Source organism: Chelonoidis abingdonii, chromosome 3 (assembly GCF_003597395.2).
Source record: "Chelonoidis abingdonii isolate Lonesome George chromosome 3, CheloAbing_2.0, whole genome shotgun sequence".
Taxonomy (NCBI): domain Eukaryota; kingdom Metazoa; phylum Chordata; order Testudines; family Testudinidae; genus Chelonoidis; species Chelonoidis abingdonii.
The window spans coordinates 70,006,639-70,030,058 of record NC_133771.1 but is presented as its reverse complement, the minus strand read 5'-3'; the positions used below and the strand labels follow the sequence as shown (position 1 = coordinate 70,030,058).

Genomic DNA, 23,420 nt, shown 5'->3' with positions numbered 1-23,420 from the left:
TTAAAAAGTCCAGTTTCACAAAGCTGAAAATAATTGAGCCAAAAATCAGTCAGGAGGAAGAATTAATCAGAAGACTGTGAATAAAAATTGGGAATTGTTTAATGACACTTTAGTAGAGGTCCAAAAAGCCACAATCATGGAAGAAGGCTATATTGGTTAATAAACATACATGGTTTAGTAGGGAAGTGAAGGAAGATGTGTGTGTGCGCACACACACATGTATACACACACACAAATGGAAGAAAGGGGAAGTTGATAGCAATGAATATAAATCATAAGCTAGAAATTGTAGAAAATTGATAAGGGAAGCAAAGGGACACAAAGAGAAATTTATGATCAGCTGAGTTAAAGAAAATAAGGAGAAACTTTAAAAATTATATTAGGAACAAAAAAGAATCCTAACAATGGTATTGGTCAATTACTAGATAGAAAATGTAGGATTATCAATAATAATCCAGCAAAAGCAGAAGAGCCCAATAAATATTTCTGAACATAAGAACACAGGAACTGCCGTACTGGGTCAGGCACACCTACATCCTTCCTCTGGGGTCCCATTAGCGTCACTTGACCCTCTCCTCCTGTTCAAGCCAGCTATGTTTGTCCTGGTCAGCAAGCTTTTCTCATTCCAGTTCTACCTTCACTCTAAAATCCATAGCTCTATCTGCCTCTCCTCCTTGAGCAGCATTTTCCACTCCAGCCTCCACAGCTCCGGCCCTCTCTAGCTCCATCTGCTCAGTCATTACATGGCCTGTAAGAGAAAAAAGGGACCTCTTCTGGCCCCTGGTTTGGAGCAGGTGTCCCATCCTGCCTCATGGGATATGAGTGCAGCATGGTCATCAGCTCTAATTTCTTCTGAACAGCAGCAGCAGACAGACCTCAGTGTGCACACAGGCTCAGGAGCTGCTCTTTCATGAGCTGCTTGTAATGCAGACTTGCTACCTAGCTTCTACCTGAGACAAATTAAGAGACCTGCTACCAACTTTCAGTTTAAGAGGAGAAGTATAACCCTGGCAACAGTTTTTAAAAATCTTCACAGGCTACCCTGTAGATCCCAAACACTGTCACTGATCCTCCTGAGTGTCCCTTCCTGGCCATACTCTAGGACTGCTGAGAGGGGAAGCAAACCCTCTGTGCTCTGGATCCCCTGGGGTGTGTTAGCCTGAATGGAGTCCAGCCACTGCCTCAATCTTGGTGTGTCAGCAGGGCCAGCTCTGGCTCTTTGCTGCCCCAAAGCAAAAAAAAAAAAGGGGTGGGGCACCGGAGCAGCCAAAGCAGTGGGAAAAAAAACAAAAAACAGCGCGGCTGGAGTGGCAAAGTGTGTGGAGGGAACACCGCCACGTCTGGTGTGGCAAAGCGGGGGGGGGCGGGGCACACAAAAAACGGCACCGCCAGAAAAACAAAAAACCTTACAGAGTGGCTTGGAGCCAGGGGTCTCCCTGTTGCTGCAGTGCGCGCACCGGTGTAGCTGAGCGGAGGGGGAGGGAGAGAGAGAAGCCGGCGGCGGCCAGCGCTTTCAGTGGGGTTGCTCCGCCACAAGGCCCCGACCACTGCGCTGCGGCGGAGTGACTCCGCTCTGTCGGTTGGGAGGGAGGACGGGGGCTGCCCTGTCCGAGTTTGCTGCAGGGCGCTTCCCTCCTCCCGCGGCCGCCGCCCCCACCTACAAGGCAGGCCAGAGCAGCAAACAAAAAAGTGGCTGTTGCCGCCCTAAGGTTGGCATGAATGGCGCCCTGTAGTAATCTGCTGCCCAAGCACGAGTTTTCTCAGCTGGGGGCCTGGAGGCCAGACCTGGTGTCAGGGACCCATGCTCGGCATGACGTCCTTTCTTATGTGGCACCCTCTTTTCAAGTGTTGAACCCACTGCTCCAATCGCCCACCTGCCTCTGAGCACGCCCTGCCCCCTCTGACTTCCCAATGCTTAAAACACACCCCTCTCCAAGAACTCCACCCAAACGTGTGGGAAGTTTCCAGTTTAACTGTGAGGGGAAAACAGTAGTTGTGAATCAGTACACATACACACACTTTGTTCAGTCTAACAACTTTATGTTCTTTATACTTATGTATAAAGCACACAAAAGTACAGATCACAAAACAATACAACATTCTAAATGCAAGTGTCCCTCACTAGCTCACCCTTCTCGTGGGAGATCTGTGCTCCATCAGGCACGATCTTTCACACGATTGCCTACCCTGCCCCAGCAGCTGTCCCCACTCACCTGATTCTGGTGCAAGATGGCGTTTGAGTCCAGTTCACTCCTGAAGGTCCCTTTATAGATTCCTGCTGGGGTCACCTGCTTCTTTTGTTCCCCCTTTTGGTAATTTTCCATTTTCCCCCAAGTCTCTCTTCCCCCTGCTCTTCAGTCAAGAGGAGGCAGTGTCTTCTCCCAGGTAGATCAAATGTATTGTCCTAAGGAGCTTTATTCTGAATGATTGTTAATTGCTGCTCACTCACCATTGCCTCTCTTGCCTGGCAGAGATGTTACAACTCTGCCAATTCATGGGAGATCAACATACATATAGGCTTTCCGTGACACAGTAATTTAATGACATAATTTCATAAAATGATCCAAAATTTAAAAAAGTGGTACAGACAGAACTCCCAATTGGTCACATATACATCTAGGAACCAAGAATTTAGGTCAACCTTACAAGATGGGGGACTTTATCCTGGGAAGCAGTGACTTAGGCGACTGCTGCTGAAATACTATGTCCAGTTCTGGAGCCCACAATTGAGGAGGACTGTTGATAAATTAGAGGGTTTAGAGAAGAGCAAGGGGAATGATAAAAGAAATAGAAAACAGCCTTATACTTGCAGAGGTTCTCAAACTGGGTTGGGGTGGGGGTAAGAGTATATATTGGGGAGAGCATGAGCAGCTTTTTTTGGGAGGGGGGAAGAAACGTACTGTGCACATTTTATCCACAGCAATGAACAAGCAAAGCTGATTCCTTCAGACAAATCATGTCCTCAGGTAGCACTGTGTATGACTAGACAGCACTGTTCATTTTGACTGATTTCTATTAAGCTTGCATAGCATTACACAAAGTCATTGCCATCTATCTGCACGTTAATCCATTTGGTACAACCAAATTTAATCGAAGCATCGATCAGTAGCAGTTTTGCTTTTGCTCTTATTACAATGGACTATTGGCTCTGTTTGAATCAATGCCTGTTTTTAATATTTAGTGAGAGTTTCATGTTAATTTTTTTAATTGATACATGTATTTGTATGGTGGTGGCGGTCGTGGCATAAACTGCTACAGACACAAAGAAAGGGGGCACAATCAAATAAGTTTGAGAACCACTGCCTCAAAGTGATAGATTCAAGGAACTCAATCTATTTAGCTTAAAGAGAAGGTAAAGGGATGACTTGATCATAATCTATAAGCAGCAAGATGGGGAACAAATACTTAATAATGGGCTCTTCAATCTAGCAGAGAAAGGTACAACAAGATCCAATGGCTGGAAGTTGAAGTGAGACAAATTGAGATGGGAAATAAGGTTTACGTACTCAACAATGAGAGTAATTAACCATTGGCACAATATACAAAGGGTTGTGGTGGATTCTCCATCTCTGATAATTTTTAAATCAACATCAGATGTTTTTCTAAAACATATCCTTTAGGAATTATTTTGGGTAAGTTCTACAACCTGTGTTATGCAGGTCAGACTAGATGATCACAATGCTCTCCTCTGGCACTGAAATCTATCAATCCCAAGCAAATTTCATTTACCACCACAGAAGAAAGCAACAAGGGAAAGACTTCCCAGAAATAAAATGAGCTGAGCAGTAGAACTTCCTGCAAACTCACTATTCTCCTTTGTACAAAATTAAAATAATCAGTCCTCATCTATGGGGCAGAATCTTATGAACTCTGCTTCCATGTCTCAAAGATGTCAACTAGTGTTTTCAAAATAAATCTAACATTAGAATCAATTACTCAAAGCATCTCATATTTTCACTCTGCTATTCTGAATTTGGGATCTACTTGTTTACTTCAGTGAGCTTATATTTTCAGATGCATGCTTTGAAAATTCAGAGGTCAATAATTACTAGAAAATGTTTTCTGTAAGACTGTTGCAAAATTAAAGAAAATTGGATAATAAAGTTTGAAGTGCAGACCTTGTTTAAAAATGGCATTATCCATGACTATTGTCTCAATTGTCAGTAGTGTACGAGGAAAAAAAGCCCAGCTTGACTTAGTTCACGGGTTAAGTTTGTAGAGCTGGCAGAATCAAACATATTTATACTTATAAACTGAGTGTATTTGAAAAAGTTATTAAAAAGGCCATCAGATATGTACACTGCCATTTCTTTTAGTACCCAAATGGAACTCAGGAAGCAATGTGCATTATCGGTGGAAAAAAAGGAAAATGCTTCAGCTCATTCTCAGCACCACTGAGCCAACACAGTTATCATATGAGAAACATTTTTTTTGTCACTAAAGAGAACAGATAGGACTGAATACACATACGGAACAGGTCTATTAAATAATGAGGTACTCTTTTTGCACTCACTTTTCCTGGAAGAACCACACTTTTGCCAAAGCTCAATATCCTTTTGCACTTGGTAATATTTTCAATCAAAACTACTTAAAAATACAGAACTTGCTTTTCAAAATGTTTTATTTAGAAAGAAAAATACTACACTGTGGCACCAGACTACACTTTAATTAGGCTACCCATTTAACAAGTTGTTCAGTGAGGACTAAATGACCACTTCGTTTTCGTATTGTCGCCAAAGGTCTGACTTTGTTTCTGAACGTGGGGAAGGATGGAAGATGGGGAATAATAATTTCTCAGAGATATTGTCAACTAGTGTTAGGATCCATATTATTAAACAGACTATGAATAGAAATATTTCCTGAATATTGATATTAATGGTAAATTTTGGGCATTTTAGAACATGCCAATGTAGTACCTGTGATTGCACATTTAAGAATGAATGCTGCCCCACAATATTCTCATGGAATTTCCATTCCATAGAAAGGCATGAAAAACCAAGGCCCAGATCCACAGTTAGTTAGGTATCTAAGTCCCAGTTTTGGCTCCATTACAAACCACAAAACTATCATCAAATTCTGTAATTACCTAAATTCATTCAGCACCTAAGTTTTCAGGATGAAAGTTCCCTTGATGCCTAAGTTTCAGCCTCTGGGCACATATACTGCTGCCTCCCTCTAGGCACTTGGATGCCTATCTCCTACCAAAGCTGCAGAGTGATTCACAAACCTGAGGAAGATAGGTTTTTGACAGCGTTGTGTGCCTGGCCCAAGCTGGTGCTCAGAGCACACCTATCAAAGTGGACCCCATTCAACATCCAGCCAAAGTAGTAGTGGTGTTGGTGCCCATCTTAGAAGTCTCAGAATAGTGGTTAGAGCACTTGGCTGGGATGTGGGAGACTTCTATTCCCCCCACTCTGACAGAGGTGAAGATGGGAGACTCCTGTTCAATTCTTATCTCTCAGGAGAGGGCTTTAACCACTGAGCTATGGGATATTCTGATGTGGGGCTCCCACAGCCTCTCCTGTTGAAGCAGTTCCACTGTGTATAAAATAATGAAGTGACTGGAGCAGGGGGGACTGGACCCAGGTCTCTCTCCTTGCAAGGAGTTGCCCTAACCACTGGACTACAGCATCCTTCCCACTCTCTCTTTGACTCAATGACCATGGATAAATACTTAGTCATCGGGTCAGAGGGAGGGAGAGAATGACTCTGTAGTTCAGAAGTTAGGGCACCCTCTCCCCCTTTCAGGAGCGGGGAGACCCAAGGTCCAGTCCACTTGCTCAAATCACTCTTTCATTATCTACTCACAACTTCAGCAGGAGAGACTAAGGGAACCCTCTCATCATAATACCCTATAGCTTAGTGGCTAGAGCACTCTCCTGAGATATAGGAGACCCTTGTTCAGATCCTTTCTGCTCCACCCTCTGGTGGAGAGGGGAACCAAACTTGGGTCTCCTGTATCTCAGGTGAGTGCTCTATACACTGGGACAAAAGGTATAATACAGGTGCCAACTCCTCTAGCCATTTTGTGTGGAAAGAGGAGCAAGGCAGGCACCTAACTCATTCTCACAAGAAAACATCAGAGGTATCTAAGCTGCACGACATTAGGAAACAGGTTCCCATTCATGGATCACTACGCAGAAAATAATCACCAAAGTCTAGCCTGCAAGAAGGCAGCTCTCTGAGAATGAGACTAGGCTTAGCACATCCCCTTTGGGTCAGCATCTCCGACAAGATCTGACATGCTGACTTTTGTGCATCTCATTGTAAGGCAGCTAATTCTCCCAATTCATTGGATAAGAAACCTAGACACCTAACTCAGGCTTTGTGGATTGCAGTGTTATTCCTGTGATTTTGTAAGCACTGTGTTGCTGAGCACTGCAGCACCAAAGTCCGTTTGTGGATCTGGTCCCCAGGTACTAACATATGAGAAACAAACGAATTAGAAACACAAGTGATTGTGAACAGTATAGATGCACTAAGTCTGAAATGCAATCATAAACTGTGTGTGTATATAGACTTAACATCAACATGTTTAGTTCTTATGTAACAAGGAAAGGTGCTAATATGGGTATGGAATTTTATAAAAAAGTGAAGTCTGCTGACTGCATACCTTTGATTATCACATAACCATTCACTTGAAAATGCCCAATTAGAATTTTACAAGACTGGATGGTTTTCTAAAAAGATATGCTCTATTTCAACCATATATATATTGGAGCTGAAGCAAGAATTAATTCAAGGAAGTTCTATGGACTGTGTTCTGCAGGTCAAAGTAGACTATCACAATGGCCCCTTGTGACCTTAAAATCCAAGAATATTTTGATTTTAAAACACATTTACGTTTAGCAGACATAGCTGCTTTCTTGATTTGGAGGCAGCAATGGTTTAGTGGCTCAAAAGCAGATGAAAGTTACTGCTGACAGCTAATGGGGCTCACTTCACACAAGAGCATTTGTTTTTGTGTTAAATGGTACTCTGTTTAAGACCAGACGCTGACAGCCTATTCACAAGGTTTAATTACTACTCTCTCTCCTCCTACATTTTTTACATTATCTGCATCCTCAAATAGATTTCATTTTGCTCTGAATAAAAATGTCTTTTACACCAATATTCAAGTCAGCTGTCAGATTATAGGTGAGAAGTTTAAAGCAATCAAATGTAGTATTTAATGCAAAGAGGATTACATAGGAGTTAGGCAAGTTTGTAGAAAAATCAAGCGAACAGCAGTCAAGATAAAGATCATTTTATAGCACTGAAGGTAGATTATGTCCAATAACAGAGAATCCAAGGAAAGTGATTTTTGGTGCCAAACAATATAGCTGACTGGTTCACTGTAAATTAAGGATAATCTTATGTATTGTTTTAAAACATTTTAAATTTTCTTGGATAATGAGAGCTCCCACTAATGTATTTACGGTTTGGATTACTAAACAAATTATATCCTTGTCACTGCAGTTAGCAGCATAAAGAGATCTCACAAATCCCAGTTAGGACAAGTGGCACTGCTTCCAACACTCACTCCAGTGTGGAAATACAGAGTAGGCAAAACCGTTGCCAAAACCAGTCAGCAAGAGGAAAGGTGAGTGCAGAAGGAACTTATGCCACCTGTAGAGTACAGATATTTTGTCTCCGAGTTCACAATATCTACCTTTCTTTTTTAGAAAGTGCTCCATTTATTCAGTTTTAAATGTCATGGCATGAAGACTCATATTTATAGATAGATACCACTTTGGTATGGTCAAAATAAACATGTTTAAAAAGCCATCATAAAAAACAAACAAACAAAAAACCCTCCCTCAGATCCCACTGTTTCCGAAGTAGCATTTTTTTAAACAAAAAAAATTAAACTATACATCAATTTAAGTTACAGAAACAAAAATAACCTTCATAAGATCACATGTATAAAACAAGAAATGAAATGTGATTTTATTTAAGGCAATACTGGGCTACTTCACAAATCACCACCTCAAATATATATACTGCTCCACACTACTAATTTTCTATCACATTCACAATAGGTTCTTCAATACCAAATGCTGTTTAAAATCTTCAATGTAGCAAACTATTTTTATTCACATTTCCATTGTATTATGGAATCATAATAGCTTTGTACCCAATTAAAAGCAATGAAAAATGTAGTTATAGGAAAACTATTTAAATTTATGACTTAACTACATATGAATACCATCCAAAGATACTGGATGTTAAAATTTACAAAAAATGAGAACTGTCAGTATGTGTTGAACATATGAAATGTGATCCTATCCAGCTTCTTTCCTGTAAATAAATGCTTTAAGCAAAATAAACTGGATATGGCAGACTTATCTAGGTTTAGTTCAAAAAGTTCTTAATTTAAAACAATTAAAGGACAATTTTAAAAACTTGATCGCTTAGTTACAAATTAAAATTCCGAATATAAATGTGTCATTTAATAGTTTAGACTTACAGACTGCTGGTGGCAGCAAATGATTTACAATAATAAATATATACAAAAAATGTATCTACAAATAAAGAGTACTGTTATACATGAGAAGTGACCTGGTGAAAGATACCAATCACAGACAATTCACAAAGATTTAGTTAATGGAAAGGACAATTTGATAGAAAGTTGAAGTTCTGATCAACTATTTACAAAACTGAAGCAATGATTCTGTTCCTCAAGTCCCATAGGGATAAAAACAAATAAGAAATTTACATGACTAATGTCATGTTTCTGCTAGCTTAAATCACTTCAACAAAATAAAAAAGCTTCACAATTACTAGCATGCTTGATGGCTTCCTATTCAAAATAAAAATGTATTACAGGTCATGTTTAAAACACAGTTATCAGTAATGTGATTCCCCTTCCTCATTACCCACAAGAATTTCTTTTGCAACTGTAGCCGCTGGATCATCCTCCCAATGTCCTTCAAGTTTTTTCAGACTGACAGTAGGTTTCATTTCCTGAAGTTGCTTCAACACAAGCTCAGTGCAGTCTTTAAGAGTCTTGTCTAAAACTATTTTTACTTTATCACTACACTGAAGTTGTGATGGGTTGGCAAACTGTACAAGGGTTTCGCTTTCAGTACAGGACCATGTAATGTTACTACTTGCCAATGAGGTCTTTTCACTGGATTTTTTTGAGTTTGAATGAGACCCTTTTTTGGTTCCACTGCTATGGTAGTCTCTCTCAGCATTTTTCTTTTGCTTCACAGCAGACTCTTCAAGGAACTTGAGAAACGATACTTCAAATCCCATAGGCTTAAATGAACTCCAATCGAAAGTTGTGGGTTGCTCTTCAGCCGTCTGAATAGCAACAGCAGTTTCTTCCTCCCTACGCATACTACTTAATTCAACTGCCAGTACTTCTTCAGGTTTCTCAAGTCTTCTCTTTTTATTCTGAGAGAGGTTTTTTTCTTTATTTGCTCTCTTTAAATTATTTGATTTTTGCTTTTCTGAGTGGCAGGAGACAGTTTCCTGAAAGTTACTATTTACACTGGAAGAGGTCTTAGCTGGATTTTCAGCACACGTGCAATCCTCATTAATCAGTTTAGTAATGAAGAGTTCTGTCAGTTCATCCACTTCATCTTTCTCACCTTTTTCAATTTCACTCTGTGGTAATGCAGAGGTACTCAAGTCATCATTGCTCTCTGGCAAACATGGATCAGACTCTTTCACATCACTTTTTTTATTAGCTTCCTCTTGTTCAGAGGATGCTTCCTTTACTTGAGAGACAGAGTGTTTTTTTGAGACAATAAGAAGATTTCTGTGTTGTGAAGTAAATGCCTTAGATAACTTATGACATTTATAATGTCTAATTATATTACTCTCACTTGTAACAACTGAGGAACATCCTTTTATCATACAAGGATACTGTGTTACAAACCTGCTTGTACATTCAGATAAGGCATCATTCATAGCCTTTATCGAATACACATGTTTTCCACGTTTCAGGGAATAAGCCTTGTTTTCTTGAATCAGCCCACCTTTTGTATTCTTGCTTTCCAAGTTAACATTTTTCTTTCGTTTGGTCTTTGACAATCTGTTTCCTTCCTTTCCTGACCTATTGTGTTTCAGTCCTCTATGTTTAGACTTTATTGGCTTCTCTTGGTTTGCCTTGCTGGAAATATTTTCCTGACCTGGTGTTAATCGCCTGGGCCTTATTAAGTGATCTTTATGCCTATCATTATGTTTATTAAAAATGTGTCTTAGAAGGTTTGATCTAGTTGCGTACATACGATCACAGCCCTCACAATCACACTTGTATATGCCATCTTCTTCTACTTTGTTTGGCCTTATCTTAATTCCATGGTCTGTTTCAAGATGTAGAATATAGTTAAAATAGGCTGTAAATGAAGATTTACACTGAGACTGATCACATGGAAATCTTCCAACATCCAGGGCTGATTTCATGCTTCCGATTTCCTCAGGAGTCATCTCATGAAGCTTCATATAATGCTGTATCAGACTAGTAACCTCCTGAAATATTCTCGAGCAGTCACTCACTTCACACCTGAATTCTTTCACAGTCTGTTTGGTTTCAATTTCATCACATTCTTCTTTACTTGGCTCACTTTCTTCTTCAACCTCCACAGAGAAGGCAGGCAAATCTGATTTGTGAACGGCCTGGTAATGAAGAATCAGGTTTTGCTGTATTGTAAAAGCTGCAAAACAGCCTTGATGGACACATCGGTATGGTCTGTAAGGACTATATCTAGTAGGAAACTCAAGAGATTTGGTTACTGGTTTCCTGCGTTTTCTTTCTTCTTTCTCCTTCCGATGCCTCCTAACTTTGCGTACTTTTGGTTGTATCTGTGTATTACTGAAAGACGCTGCATTATGTGGCTCTGGAGGAACAGTAAGCACCTGTGGAGGTTTTTCCAGTTTTTCAGGATTTTTTTTTTCTGGGATTAGCTTTTCTGGGATTTTCACAGGTTGTACGACAGCCTCCTTCTTTACTTCAAGTCCTTTAACCAATCGAGGTTCGTTTTTACTTTTCATTATTAGAGTCTGCAGATTTTTTATTTCAATAGGCCGTTGGGTTATGTTTATAGCTTCATTATGAGATCGTCTTCCATAAGGTCTTTTTATTTTTAATTTTACCATTTCCTCCGTTGTGAAGTGATGCACCAGCTGACAGTGTGCTCGGAGATTTGAATTTCTTGTGAATGTTTTTGGACAGGTAGTTACAACACATTTAAATGGGGCATATTTCAATTGATGCTTCTTGATTTCCAGTATCATTTCTGCAGTGTACTGATGTACCTTGCCATAGTGTTTAAATAATGCATCCTTTGTCATAGCACTATAATCACAGCCTTGGTCCTGGCAGACGAAAGGCTTGTGGACTTTGTCACTAAATTGAATATTACTGGTCTCTGAAGATGGCTGGGCCACGGATGTATTCTCAGTTGATACAACAGCAACAGCAGTAAGCGGTGCTAGAGTATCCGTTGGAGGACACTGAGACACACTATCAGACACCTGACTGGATGTATCATTTTCTAATCTCAGTTTCTGCAAACCCTCTAAAATCTCCAACACTTGAACATCATCCTTTTGAGAAGTTTCAGGTTGAGAAGAGTTACTCTTTGCAGTGATGACATCTCTAGTGCGTACTGCAAACTGGGTATGGTTGGGTAACTTAATATTCTGTGAACAGTTTGCTGGAGGGAGTTTCGTAGTATTTACTTGTGTATTCTTGGTTGACTCAATGACAGCATCCTGGATTTCATTTTTTACCTCAAGCATTTGGGAATTCATAGCAGTCTTAATTATTTCAAGGGTTTTCTCAAAGTTTTGAATAACATTGTCCTCTGAAATCTGTAAATCAGAATTTCCTTGAGCACAGGCATTCAGAGTCATCATTTGAGAGTCACCATTTTCAGTTTTTATTGTTAAAGGAGCTAATGCTGCATGAGACTCAAGATTAGTTTTGAAGTTTTCTTTGACACTGGGCACGAATAACTGATTGTCAACATTATTTAGTTTTTGTGTAAGATTTTCCACCAACACCTGAGACTCACAGTTTGCCAGTAAGTTTGACTGAAAACTATCTGTTGGTACTTGCACACTCCCTTCAATGCTTTTGGCTAGAAGTCCCATTGCTGTTAAATCATTTACTACTAATTTTTGTGAAGCGTTAGGTGCAAGCAATGGAGTAGCTGCTTTTTTCTTTCTCTTTGACGCACTGCTCCCCTTCTTATTCAAAGTATTTGATCCTGAATTCTTGGGACTATTTATAACAGAAACTCGTGAACTATTACCTGCAAAATTCTGTGCTGCTGCAACAGAATTAGAAAATGAGCCAGAGCACAAGCCATTTTCAATAGTCTTTAGCATTAAATCATCTGTTGCAAAAACAGGCAAATTGTTGCAGTCATCCGATGAAGGAATTTTGTTGTTTAGGGCACGGTTTTGGTTTGGAAGTACGGTACTTGGGTTGCAGACTGTCTGCAAGAGAGAGGATACGGTTGGATTGGAGAGAACCGCTGCATTCATTTGAGTTGTACCAGTGACACAGCTAGTTGTAACTATATGTGGAAGCATTTCAGTGTTATCAAATGTACTTGGAATGCCTGCAGTTTCCAAGGCTTGTTTAATAATTTCATTTCCTTCCTCATTCCCACTTGGATTAAAGTTAGCCACACTAGCCCGTGGAAACATGGTCTGCAAAAAAGCAGCTGAACGATTTTCAGCTGTAAGCAACTGTAAGAATGACGGATCTTTAAAACATGCTTCTGGATTGAATGTAGACTCCTGGGGTTGCTGCAAGTTTCCTACATTTGAGGAAAGAATCATACTGGCAAGTAGAGATGATTGTCCATTAGTCTGCAGGGCTTCTGGAGAAATTTCTGATCCCTCAATGGGTTTACAAACAGACCGTTTAGACAAGTGACCACCAAGTGATCTGGGATTAGTAAAAACTCTGAAACACCTACTACAGATAAATTTGCCATCTCTAATTATTGCTGGCCATTTCGCTCGCTTGTTATGTTTTGGCTTCCTTTCTTTTCCATTTGGACCCCGTCCACGATCCTTTTTCACTTTTTCTGAAGCTGGAACTTGGGAGGTGGTTTCACTGAAGTTATTTTCACTATTTGCTCGAGAAGAAAAGATTGGTTCATCAATACTTTCCTCCTTTGGAAATACAGAACTAGTGTTTCCTTCTAGCTGTGATGAAAAATGATTTGTATTGTTTTCCAGCTGTGAGAAGACTGAATTTGGGACATGCTCTGCTGGTGAAGGAAAGAGAGAAATGGAATTGCTTTCGGCAGGTAAAGAAAGAAAGGGATCTGAACCACTGTCAATATTCAAAGGCATAACTGTTTTTGCTAGATCTTCTAATTGTGAAGGTAAAGTCGTACTAGATAGATTTTCCATTTGGGAACATAAAACACTCTCAGGTTCACTTTTAATACAGACTGGATTTATGACACTTTCCACTGTTGGTATCATTGGATTAGATAAAGTTTCTAAGTGGGTTGGGAAAAGTGTATTTGAGACATGTTGCAACTGACTCGCACAAGCAGAATTTACACTGGTTTTGTTTTGTGATGTAAAAGCAGCATTATTGGGGTTGTCTACTTGTGATGGCAAAAAATACACAATCTTTCCATCACTAGGCATATTTTGCAAATTGCTGGGTTTTTTGGTTTTCTTATTCTTACGCTGCATTTTAAAAGCAGCATATTGATCAGGGTGTGCTGCCTTCATATGCTTGCCAATACTTTGTGAGGAGTTGTAGGTTCGAGTACATCCCTCAACTTGACAGTTAAATTTTTGAACTGGTGCTACCGGTGGTACAGCTGGAACTAAAGAACTGCTTAGGCTGGACTGTGATGGAAGAAATATAATACTCTCTAATGTCTTCAGGGGCAAATTAAACGGATTAGTTGCACTCTTAATACCGTCTTGAAGTTTGGAAATGGGTAAGTTGTTTCGAAAACCTGTCTGATTCTGCATGCTGAAGGGCATCATATTACTTACTTGTCTGTCTAGGCTTTTTGATGCAAGAGCTTCTGGTTTTGGTGTGTCTGAATTTACAGAAATGTTTTGAATATTCTGGGATTGACTGAAACAATCCTCCTCCTTTCTTTCCTGGAAAACTGGAAGACAATCACTGCAAGAATATTCTGCTGTTGAACACAACTGTTGGACTACAGATTTACTGGTATCTATTTTACTGCCTGCAGAAGCTAATTTTCCTCGTCTTACAAAGTTATCCTGGACCTTCTGGCTAAGAATAGGCATCCTGATATTGCTGATTCTAATTGTTGCTCCTTTCTTTACCAGACCAGTGACAGAATGCTCCAAACCATCAACAGACAGGGAATCAGCTTGCCTCAGTGCACTGGCTGATTTATTTGCTCTCTCTGTCCCAATTGATTTGACTTTGACTTGATCCCACAAGTTACTTTCTGCTTCAGTAAAGTTACTTGTGTTATCGTCTAGAGGAGAGATCAATTCCTTTTTTACAGTGATCCCTTCAGGGTTTTCATTAGCTTTTGAAGATTGAATGAGATCAGTTCGATTAGTCTGGCCTTCAATCTCTAGCACTTTTTCAGGCTGCTTATTATGATCTTCACCATGTTTTTCTAGTTCATTCTGAGAACGGTAAACTTTTCCACAGCCTGTGAATTTGCAGGTATAGGTATTATAGTGTTGTGCTTCATGATCATAGAGCAAATATGCTTCTGAAAACACTCTGCCACATTTAGGAAACATACACTTTGCTCTAAAGACTTGATGTTCTTTTCTATGAGTTAACAGCTCAGCGTAACTGTTAAAACCTGCCTTACATTTCATCTGTATGCAGATGTAGGGCTTGCTGCCACAGTGCATTTGTAAGTGATCGTTGAGGTGAGTAACACTTACAAAATGTCGTCTACAGTACTGGCAAATCACTTTTTTGCTTTGCATTTCAAGAAAACGTTTTGCTTCTTCATTATCTTTATGCCCTTTTGCATGTGCAATCAAATTTTTAAAGTATTTAAAACCTTTTTTACAAAATGTTACTGGACATGTGAATTCATTAACAGGCAATGGTTTTTGAACTGGTATTATCTCTGGTACATAAGGTTTATCTTTGTCATCATTTTCATCATCTGAACCATCGTTATCGTTGAACACTATGAAATCTGCTGAATAAAGACTATTCTTTTTAATGGGTCGTTGTTCCTGCTTGGATATGGCATCAGCCTTCTGATTCTCACTGGTGGTTGCTATTTTAGGAGGTCTTCCCAATCTTCTCAGTGGTTTCATAGCAGCCAGTCTCTCTTTGCTGGACTTCTTAACATGCAGAGTTACATGAGGAACAAAGGTTTCTTTGGAATTAAAATTGTGTGCACATATAGGACAACTGTAAATTCCATCTTTATAGTGTTTCTGTGCATGCCTAACTATTCTATGACCAAGGAATTCTTTGTCACATAACACGCAATACTGCATGTAGGCTTGCCAGTTCCTAAACCTAGCTGATATGAATCCCCTCTCTCTCAGTTTTTTAATTTCTCTCTTTTTCTGCTTTTCATCTCTTATGCTTTTAAGCAGGCTTGTAGCTTCATCAAAATTGCCAGCAAGACCATTCAGAGAAGTTTCTTTATTCTCCTCTTGGCAATCTTCGACCTTCTCATATACTTCACTGTCATTCAACTCATCTATTGAAGATACAATGGATGCCTCTTCTCCCATCAATGCAAGACACTGACGTTTTAGAGTTTTCCAGTCCCAGAATTCTGGATCAAAAGGCCACTGAGTTTTCAATACAAGCAAGAGCTCGCAGCGTAATGAATTTGGTATTGGAAGATTCTCTTCATCATATTTCTGGTCAGGCTGATTATACAGCATTTCAACAGCATAGTATGCATCCACAGTGGGCTCAAGAAGAAATTCACTTAATTGACAAGCACGTTTAACCTCCAAATCATCGGGCAACAAACAGGAGATAGTCTTGCAAATGGATATCTTGACATCTGTGTTTTCACTGGATTCCAAGCGCAGTGCTTTCACACACAGTTCAATACAGGTTGCAAGTCCAGCAGCTTCAATCTGCAATGTACAAAGACACAAATTTTAAAAAGTCAATTTACTTCAACTGTTTCTGCATTTGTTATTACAAGATAATTTTCAGAGTTAAATCCTGAATTTCAAGAAACTGTAAAGGCAAATCATAATAAGGCATTTATTATTCACATATTAAGTTAAAAAAATGAGAACTTAGTAGCTCACACTGTAGAACTATGCACCACAATGAAATAAAACCCTACTTCGCTTGGGTTACTTGGTCTCCAAGCTGGTAAAGGAATCTGAAACACCAGCCTTTTTAAAATTCACACACAAGTGAAAAATGCAGTAGGCTCCCCCTCATATTGCCCTGTTAGGATTACTTATTTCAGGAGTGTGTTCAGTAGTTCAGTCTTTGTACTAATGAAGTACTGGGCCTTTCCCAAACAAAACCGACCAATTATGCCAAATTGTATGTTATAGTTTTGAGAGGGACTCTGATACCAGATTCATTTCACTTAGGACCTTCAACTTAGGACTTGAATTCTGGTCACAGACGTGGAAGGTAAGTGTGGTAATCAGTAAGTCTTCTAACCTTCCTAGTTACACTAATTATAGCAGTACACACAGCACCCTGATTCTCATTTACACTAAGGCCACTTTACACCCCCAGGCAGAGACCTGGTGGGATAAGTCTCATGACTAGAACACTGGTATAGAGAGGTATAGCTTATTCAAGGACAGGCAGGATAAAAATGGAAGAGGTGCTGCATTATATAATCAAGAATGTGTACACTTGTTGGCAGATAAAGAATCAGGTGAGCGGCAGACCAGTTGAAACTCTCTGGGTAAAGATAAAACAGTAAAAATTAAGGCTGACATCCTGGTAGGGATCTACTATAAACGATCAAATTAGAAAGAGTAGGTGCATGAGGCATTTCTAGACCAAACACCACAAATATCCAAAGCAGAAGACTGAGTAGTAATGGAGGATTTTAACTACCTGGACAGCTGTTGGAAAAGTAATACAGCAAATACGACATTTCCAATAAGTTATTGCAATGTATTAGGGACAACTTTTTGTTTCTGAAAGTGAAGGATTTAACTGGAGCACAGTCATTTTATATCTGATCCTGACCAACAGAGAAAAATTGATTGTGAAGGTGGAAGGCAATTTGAGTGAAAGTGACCATCATTCTAAGGAAAGGAAGGAGTGAGAGCACAATGGCAAAAATAAAATAGCAGACTTAAACTAAGAGAACTGGTACATAGGTCCCATGGGAAGAAAATCTAAGGGATAAAGGAGTTCAGGAGAGCTGGGTGTTTCTCAAGGAGACTATATTAAAGGAACAACTGCAAACTATCTTGATGCAAAGGAAAAACTGTCTGAGGCCAACGTGGCTCCATCAGGATCTCTTTAGTGACTGCTAAATCAAAAAGGAATCCTACAAAACATGGACAAATTGCTATGAAGGAGTGCCAAAGAAAAGAACAAGCATGTAGGGACAAAAACAAAAAAACGAACAAACAAAGTGAGTTACATCAAGCAAGGGACAGAAAAGGCAATAAGAGGTTCTTTAAATATATTATGAGGAAAAGAAAAACAAAGGAAAGTGTAGGTCTTCTATTTAGCAAGGAAGGAGAGCTAATAACTGATAACATCAAGAAGGCTTAGGTGTTTAATGCCTATTTTCTTCAAATCTTCACTAAAAAGGTTATTGTTGACCACATTCTCAACACAATTAATACTAACAAGGGAAAAGGAATGCAAGCCAAAAGTGGGAAAGAACAAGTTACAGAATATTTAGGTAAATTAGAGGTATTCAAGTCATGAAATTCATCCTAGGGAATTTAAGAAACTAGCTGAAGCAATCGGAAGCATTAGCAATTATCTTTAAGAATGAATGCAACATGGAAGGGCATACATAGTGGGGCCCCGCAGGCGTCAGTTTTGTGTCCGGTACTATTCCATATTTACATTAATGACTTGGATAATGGAATGGAAATGTGTAGATAACACCAACCTAGGAAGGCATGCTAGCACTTTGGAGGAAAAGATTAGAATTAAAAACAAAACTGACAAATTGAAGAATTGGTCTGCATTCAACAAGAAGAAATTCAATAGCGTGGGGCAAAGTACTTCACTTGAAGGAAAAATCCCATGCACAACTACAAAATGGGGAATAACTGGCTAGGTAGTTGTACTGCTGAAAAGAATTTGGAGGTTATAGTGGATCAAAAATTGAATATGAGTCAACAATATGATGTAGTTGCAAAAAAGGCTAATATCGTTCTAGGGTGCATCAACGGCAGTGTTATATGTAAGATACAAGACGTAACTGTCCTGCACATCATGGCACCGGCGAGGCCTTAGCTGGAGTACTGTGTCCAGTTCTGGGTGCCAAACTTTACTAAAGATGTGGACTAACTGGAGAGAGTCCAAAGGAGAGCAACAAAAATGACAAAAGGTTTAGAAAATCTGACTTATGAGGAAATGTTTAAAAAAAAGGCATGTTTAGTCTTGAAAAAAGAAGACTGTGGGGGAGAAAGACACCTAATAGTCTTCAAACATGTTAAGGGCTGTTATAAAGAGGACAATGATCAATTGTTCTCCATACCCACTGAAGGTAGGACAAGTAGTAATAGGCTTAATTTGCAGCAAGGGAGATTTAGGTTAGCTACTAGAAAAACTTTCTAACCATCAGGCTAGTTAAGCTCTGGAACAGGCTTCCAAGAGACACTATGGAATCCCCATCATTTGAGGTTTTTAAGAACAGGCTGGACAAACACTTGTCAGGGATGGTTTAGGTTTACTTACTCTTTCCTCAGCACAGGGGCAGGGACTTGATTTCTCGAGGTCTCTTCCAGCCCTACATTTGTATAATTCTGTTACATTTATATTCACTTTAAGGTCCCGCTAAACTGCTGAAGAGTGTAAATGAGAAGTAAGGTGATTGTACTTATGAATAAACAGTCCTATTCCTATGTCTTAAATTTCTACTATCAGGGAGAATGATTCATAGCTCATTCAGTGAAGACTTCCTGTTTTTAGGAAAAAATATTAGGCATATAATGCACATGGCTCAAGGTCTGGACCACAACTCTTCATGCAACCAGTTGTTTCTACCCAATCCAAATTTAAAAAGTAAATTAACCTTAAATGAAGGAAGTAGTAAGAGGAATATAGTCCCACAGGATATACTAACTGAAAACAACTTGTTTTTCCTCTTAAAACAATTATCTATGGATCCAAAGTCTATAGAACAAAAAACTCAAGGGAGGACAAGACAAAGTGATTAACATTAAATAATACAACCACGATGCAGAGGAGACTTAGAACAATGGGTGACCCTACATACAAGGTTAACTGAGATACACGGATTGAGTTTAGGATACAGAATCAGTTCTAAATCCATAAAAAGCAAAATACTTCAGGGTTAAGTTGTAACTTAACTCCTCAAAGCAAAATCATACCCTTAATGGTGAATCATAAAGCAACAATCAAGTTGTTTTTTGTCTTTTACAGTTTGTTAAAAACGTTGAGAGTCTCAAATTCCCCCCCTCAAATCTTTTACTTTCCCATTTTATTTTCATTAATATTTGAAGCATAAAGAGTATCAGGTCCTTACATTCCTCTCTTCACTAAAGTAACCTGTCAAGCTATTTGGAGCGTAGGACTCATGTTACAGGAGGGTGTATCCTCAGCTATAGCTCTCCTGTCTCCCCGCTGCTGAGCTGCAAAATCTATTCCCCCTCATGTCTACAGTGAAAAGTTGTAATAAATTAAATCAGTTTAGCTACTGCAACCCTTTGTGTGGAAATTCTTAAGTCAATTTAAGGGTGTCTTAATTAATTAACTTAAGATGAATCAATGTATCAACTTAAACCAAATGGCTATGAAAGACAAACTGATTTAAGAAAGTCTACCAAAAGGGGGATGCAGTGATGTAAATACATCAGTTTATATACCGATTTACTTAAATCGGTACAACTTGCATAAGCAGGCAAGGCTTAGGGCTTGAAGGTTTAATGTACTTGCTAGCTGACATCCAGAAAATTTTCAAATCCTGATCTGATGTTCCATTCAAAAGGCCGTGAAAAAATACAACTTCCAGAGTATCCTTACCTCTGAATTAATTACTTTAATCAGGAAGAATATATGATAAACCGTCTTAGTTAACACCGAAAGTTGACGACACCTCTCTAGATACACTTGTACAGAAGGCTCTACCCTTTGCTGCAGTTTGCTCCAGAAGAGAGTCAATTCCCTGGAAACAGAGAGTTTTAAAAGACAGAATAAATGGCAGCACTAACACAACCACTATATTTGATCAATTTGCAGTTCTTTAAAAAAAAAATATGAAGGATGAAAACAGGATTTATGCTGCCTCTCTAAAATACCTAACAATTCATACTTTCTTTTATAAAAAATCAGGGTTCATCTGTTCTGGGGTTTATTAATAGGAGTAAGACACAGGAGGTAATTGTTCTGCTCTACTTGACACCGGTGAGGCCTCAGCAGGAACACTGTGTCCAATTTTGGATGCCACATTTTAAGAAAGATGTTGACAAACTGGAGAGAGTCCAGAGAAGAACAACCAACATGATGAAAAGTTTAGAAAACCTGAACTATGAAGAAACCCTGTTTTTTTAACCTATGTTGAGTCTTGAGAAAAGATGACAGAGGGAACCTGGTTAAGTCTTCAAATATGTTAAGGGCTGTTATAAAGAAACAGGTGATCAATTGTTCTCCATGTCTACTGAACGTCGGACAAGAAATAATGGGCCTAATCTGCAGCAAGGGAGATTTTGGTTAGATATTAGGAAAAACTTTCTAACTATAACAGTAGTTAAGTAGTGGAACAGGTTGCCAAAGGAGGTTTTTAAGAACAAGTTAGAAGAATACCTGTCAGGGATGGTTTAGGTATACCTAATCCTGCCTCAGCATGAGTGGATGGACTACGTGACCTCTTGCAGTCCCTTCCAGTCCTACATATTTATGATTCTATGTTAATGATAGACTTTATGTACACATTATTTCTTTATTATATATATACTCTGAAATCTAGCATTATAAAGTTAGATTGTTACACTCATACTTTTATTCAAGTAAAAATATGGAGGCCAGACTGCTTCTTCATAACAAAATAAATTAGAAAACACCAAAACTGAAGGTGTAAATGACAAAAATGTTTTAGATAACCAGTGGAATGATACGCAAAGATTGGCCCCAAGCCTACAGCAGGATCCATTACTGCAAAGCCCTGCGCTCTTCCATGTCCCATTATCTTCAAGTTATACTTCACATAGGTACAGGAATCAGCATTAGCAAATCCCAGAGCAGGACTGGGACCAAACCAGCAAATTACCAACTTTACCAAACTGAAGTTAAAGTTCCAGTGGGTCAGCTGCCTGCCAACAAGACCTGCCAGTTGCCCTGGATGCCCAGTGAAAGCTTGTTTTAACTACCAAATACTGCTAAACTAGCATGTGGCTTCAATGTGGAGAGATCTTGCTAGAAGAAGATTTCACATGAAAACGTGCACATTTTTTAATGCAGGCAAAAAGAAGTAGGTAACTTATGTGAAAAGTGCTCTTCCAGACAAGAGAATTGTTGTCTAAAATTGAGACAGTTTTCATTACAGTGTTGACCATCTGCCTAACAGATGTAAAATTATTTGTTTCCGCAACGTAATACAGTTAATTTATTGTTAAGTTAAGTGACTCAGCACTCACATCATCTGCTGATGCCTGATCCACATTATGGCCTTTGAAACAATCAAAAAATTGTAAGGTAATGATGGTAATTATTATGGGTTATTACAAAAGCATTAATTTTATATTAAGCTTTTTCTTTTGTTTTTTCAAAAAAGTTGACAGGCCCTACTCCTTCCAATAGATTTTGAAGTGTCAAATGATCCAGTTTTACTCTTAGAAACAAGCAAAAAGAGATTCTAACTCACCAGGCACAGTACATCTCTCCTTGCTGTAGCTGACGAGATAAAAACGCTGCACATAAAATTAGAGCACTTTTTTCATCTCCATCAGACTCTAGGTTACAGATCATTTCCAGGGCATCTTTGCAATCTACTGCTGCGATCTGGAGAGGAAAAATACAAGACCACTGACTAGATGGTTTTCAAGCATGTGGTAATATGGTGCTCTGCGGAAAACCAGGAATAAGGAATTTAATGAACATTTTCAAACATCTTATTTTTCAATTAATTGCTTAAAGCAATTCAAGAGCTTCTGGACAGAACATGCATGTCAAAATACTGGATCTGCCAAAAGTAAAAGGAAAGTTGTACACAGGTAAAACGGATATAAGCATGTATCTGAAAGATATCGTAAGACTTAATGTTTATGTGTCTATAGTAAATTCATCCAAAGTTCTTAAAGCCCATTATTCATATTATATGTAAAACTACACATACTAACAGTAATGTGTATCTCTCTCTCTCTCTCTCCTTACATATCAGTATAATTAATGAGTAGTTTTAATAAACTTTATATTACAGCCTGACTTCTATACAAAAAGATTTACTTACTGTTAACTCAAATTCCCCATCCAACTCAACTTACTAAAATCAGTGATGTTATTGCTGCTCAATAATGAAAGGATGCGAAGGTTAATATAGGAGTATCACTGTGTCTTCCACAAAATCAAAGATAAAGGGGGCAAAATAACCTGTTTACTAAAGGTAGATTAATTGAATGTTTTCCTAGCAGATGTGTTACATTCTTTTTGGTATTTTTATTATTTAAAGCTGGGGGTTATAGACTAGTAATGTTTATCTCCTAGATTTTGATGGGAAACACATCCTGCCATCTGTACTATGGTTGGTGTTCACCATTAGGCCAAGGGCCTACTGATAAGTAAAGGCCTACTGTCAAGTAAACCAAACCCCAAGCAAGCTTTAAGAATCATTTGTAATAATATTATTAAATGTGTAACTTTTATTAAGAGTGGAAAATTTACTGAATGAGGCAGGGTTCTCTATTACTGAACAGTGATTATATCCTAACCTAACAAGGCAGTGGTTTTCAACCTGTGGTCTGTGGACCCAACTACAGGCTTGGCTACACTTGAAACTTCAAAGCGCTGCCGCGGGAGCGCTGCCACGGCAGCGCGTTGACGTGTGAGTGTGGTCGCAGTGCCAGTGCTGGGAGAGAGCTCTCCCAGCGCTGCACGTACTCCACCTCCTCATGGGGATTAGCTTACAGTGCTAGGAGCCGCGCTCCCAGCGCTGCGGCACTGTTTACACTGGCGCTTTACAGCGCTGTATCTTGCTGCGCTCAGGGGTGTGTTTTTTCACACCCCTGAACGAGAAAGTTGCAGCACGGTAAAAGCGCCGTGGCCAAGGCCTCAGTCTAAGGGGTCTACGAAAGTTGATTATGAAAATAAGTTTGCATCCAGAAGAGGCATTCTGTTT

General features: G+C 39.1%; 1 protein-coding gene across 2 annotated transcripts in view; it reads right to left on the bottom strand.

Annotated features, from left to right (window-relative positions):
* Positions 1–7,903: 7,903 nt before the first annotated feature.
* Positions 7,904–23,420, bottom strand: part of ZNF292 (zinc finger protein 292) — a 71,279-nt gene continuing 55,762 nt past the window's right edge. Inside the window, exons 6-8 of one of the 2 annotated variants that reach the window (XM_032771868.1) lie at positions 21,951–22,087; positions 20,114–20,255; positions 7,904–16,032 (exon numbers count right to left, since the gene is read on the bottom strand). In XM_032771868.1, coding sequence (XP_032627759.1) covers positions 8,830–16,032; positions 20,114–20,255; positions 21,951–22,087 — 7,482 coding nt within the window. In that variant the 3' untranslated portion in view covers positions 7,904–8,829. The remainder of the gene's footprint in view (positions 16,033–20,113; positions 20,256–21,950; positions 22,088–23,420) is intronic. The other variant, XM_075063830.1, reaches the window with a different exon arrangement.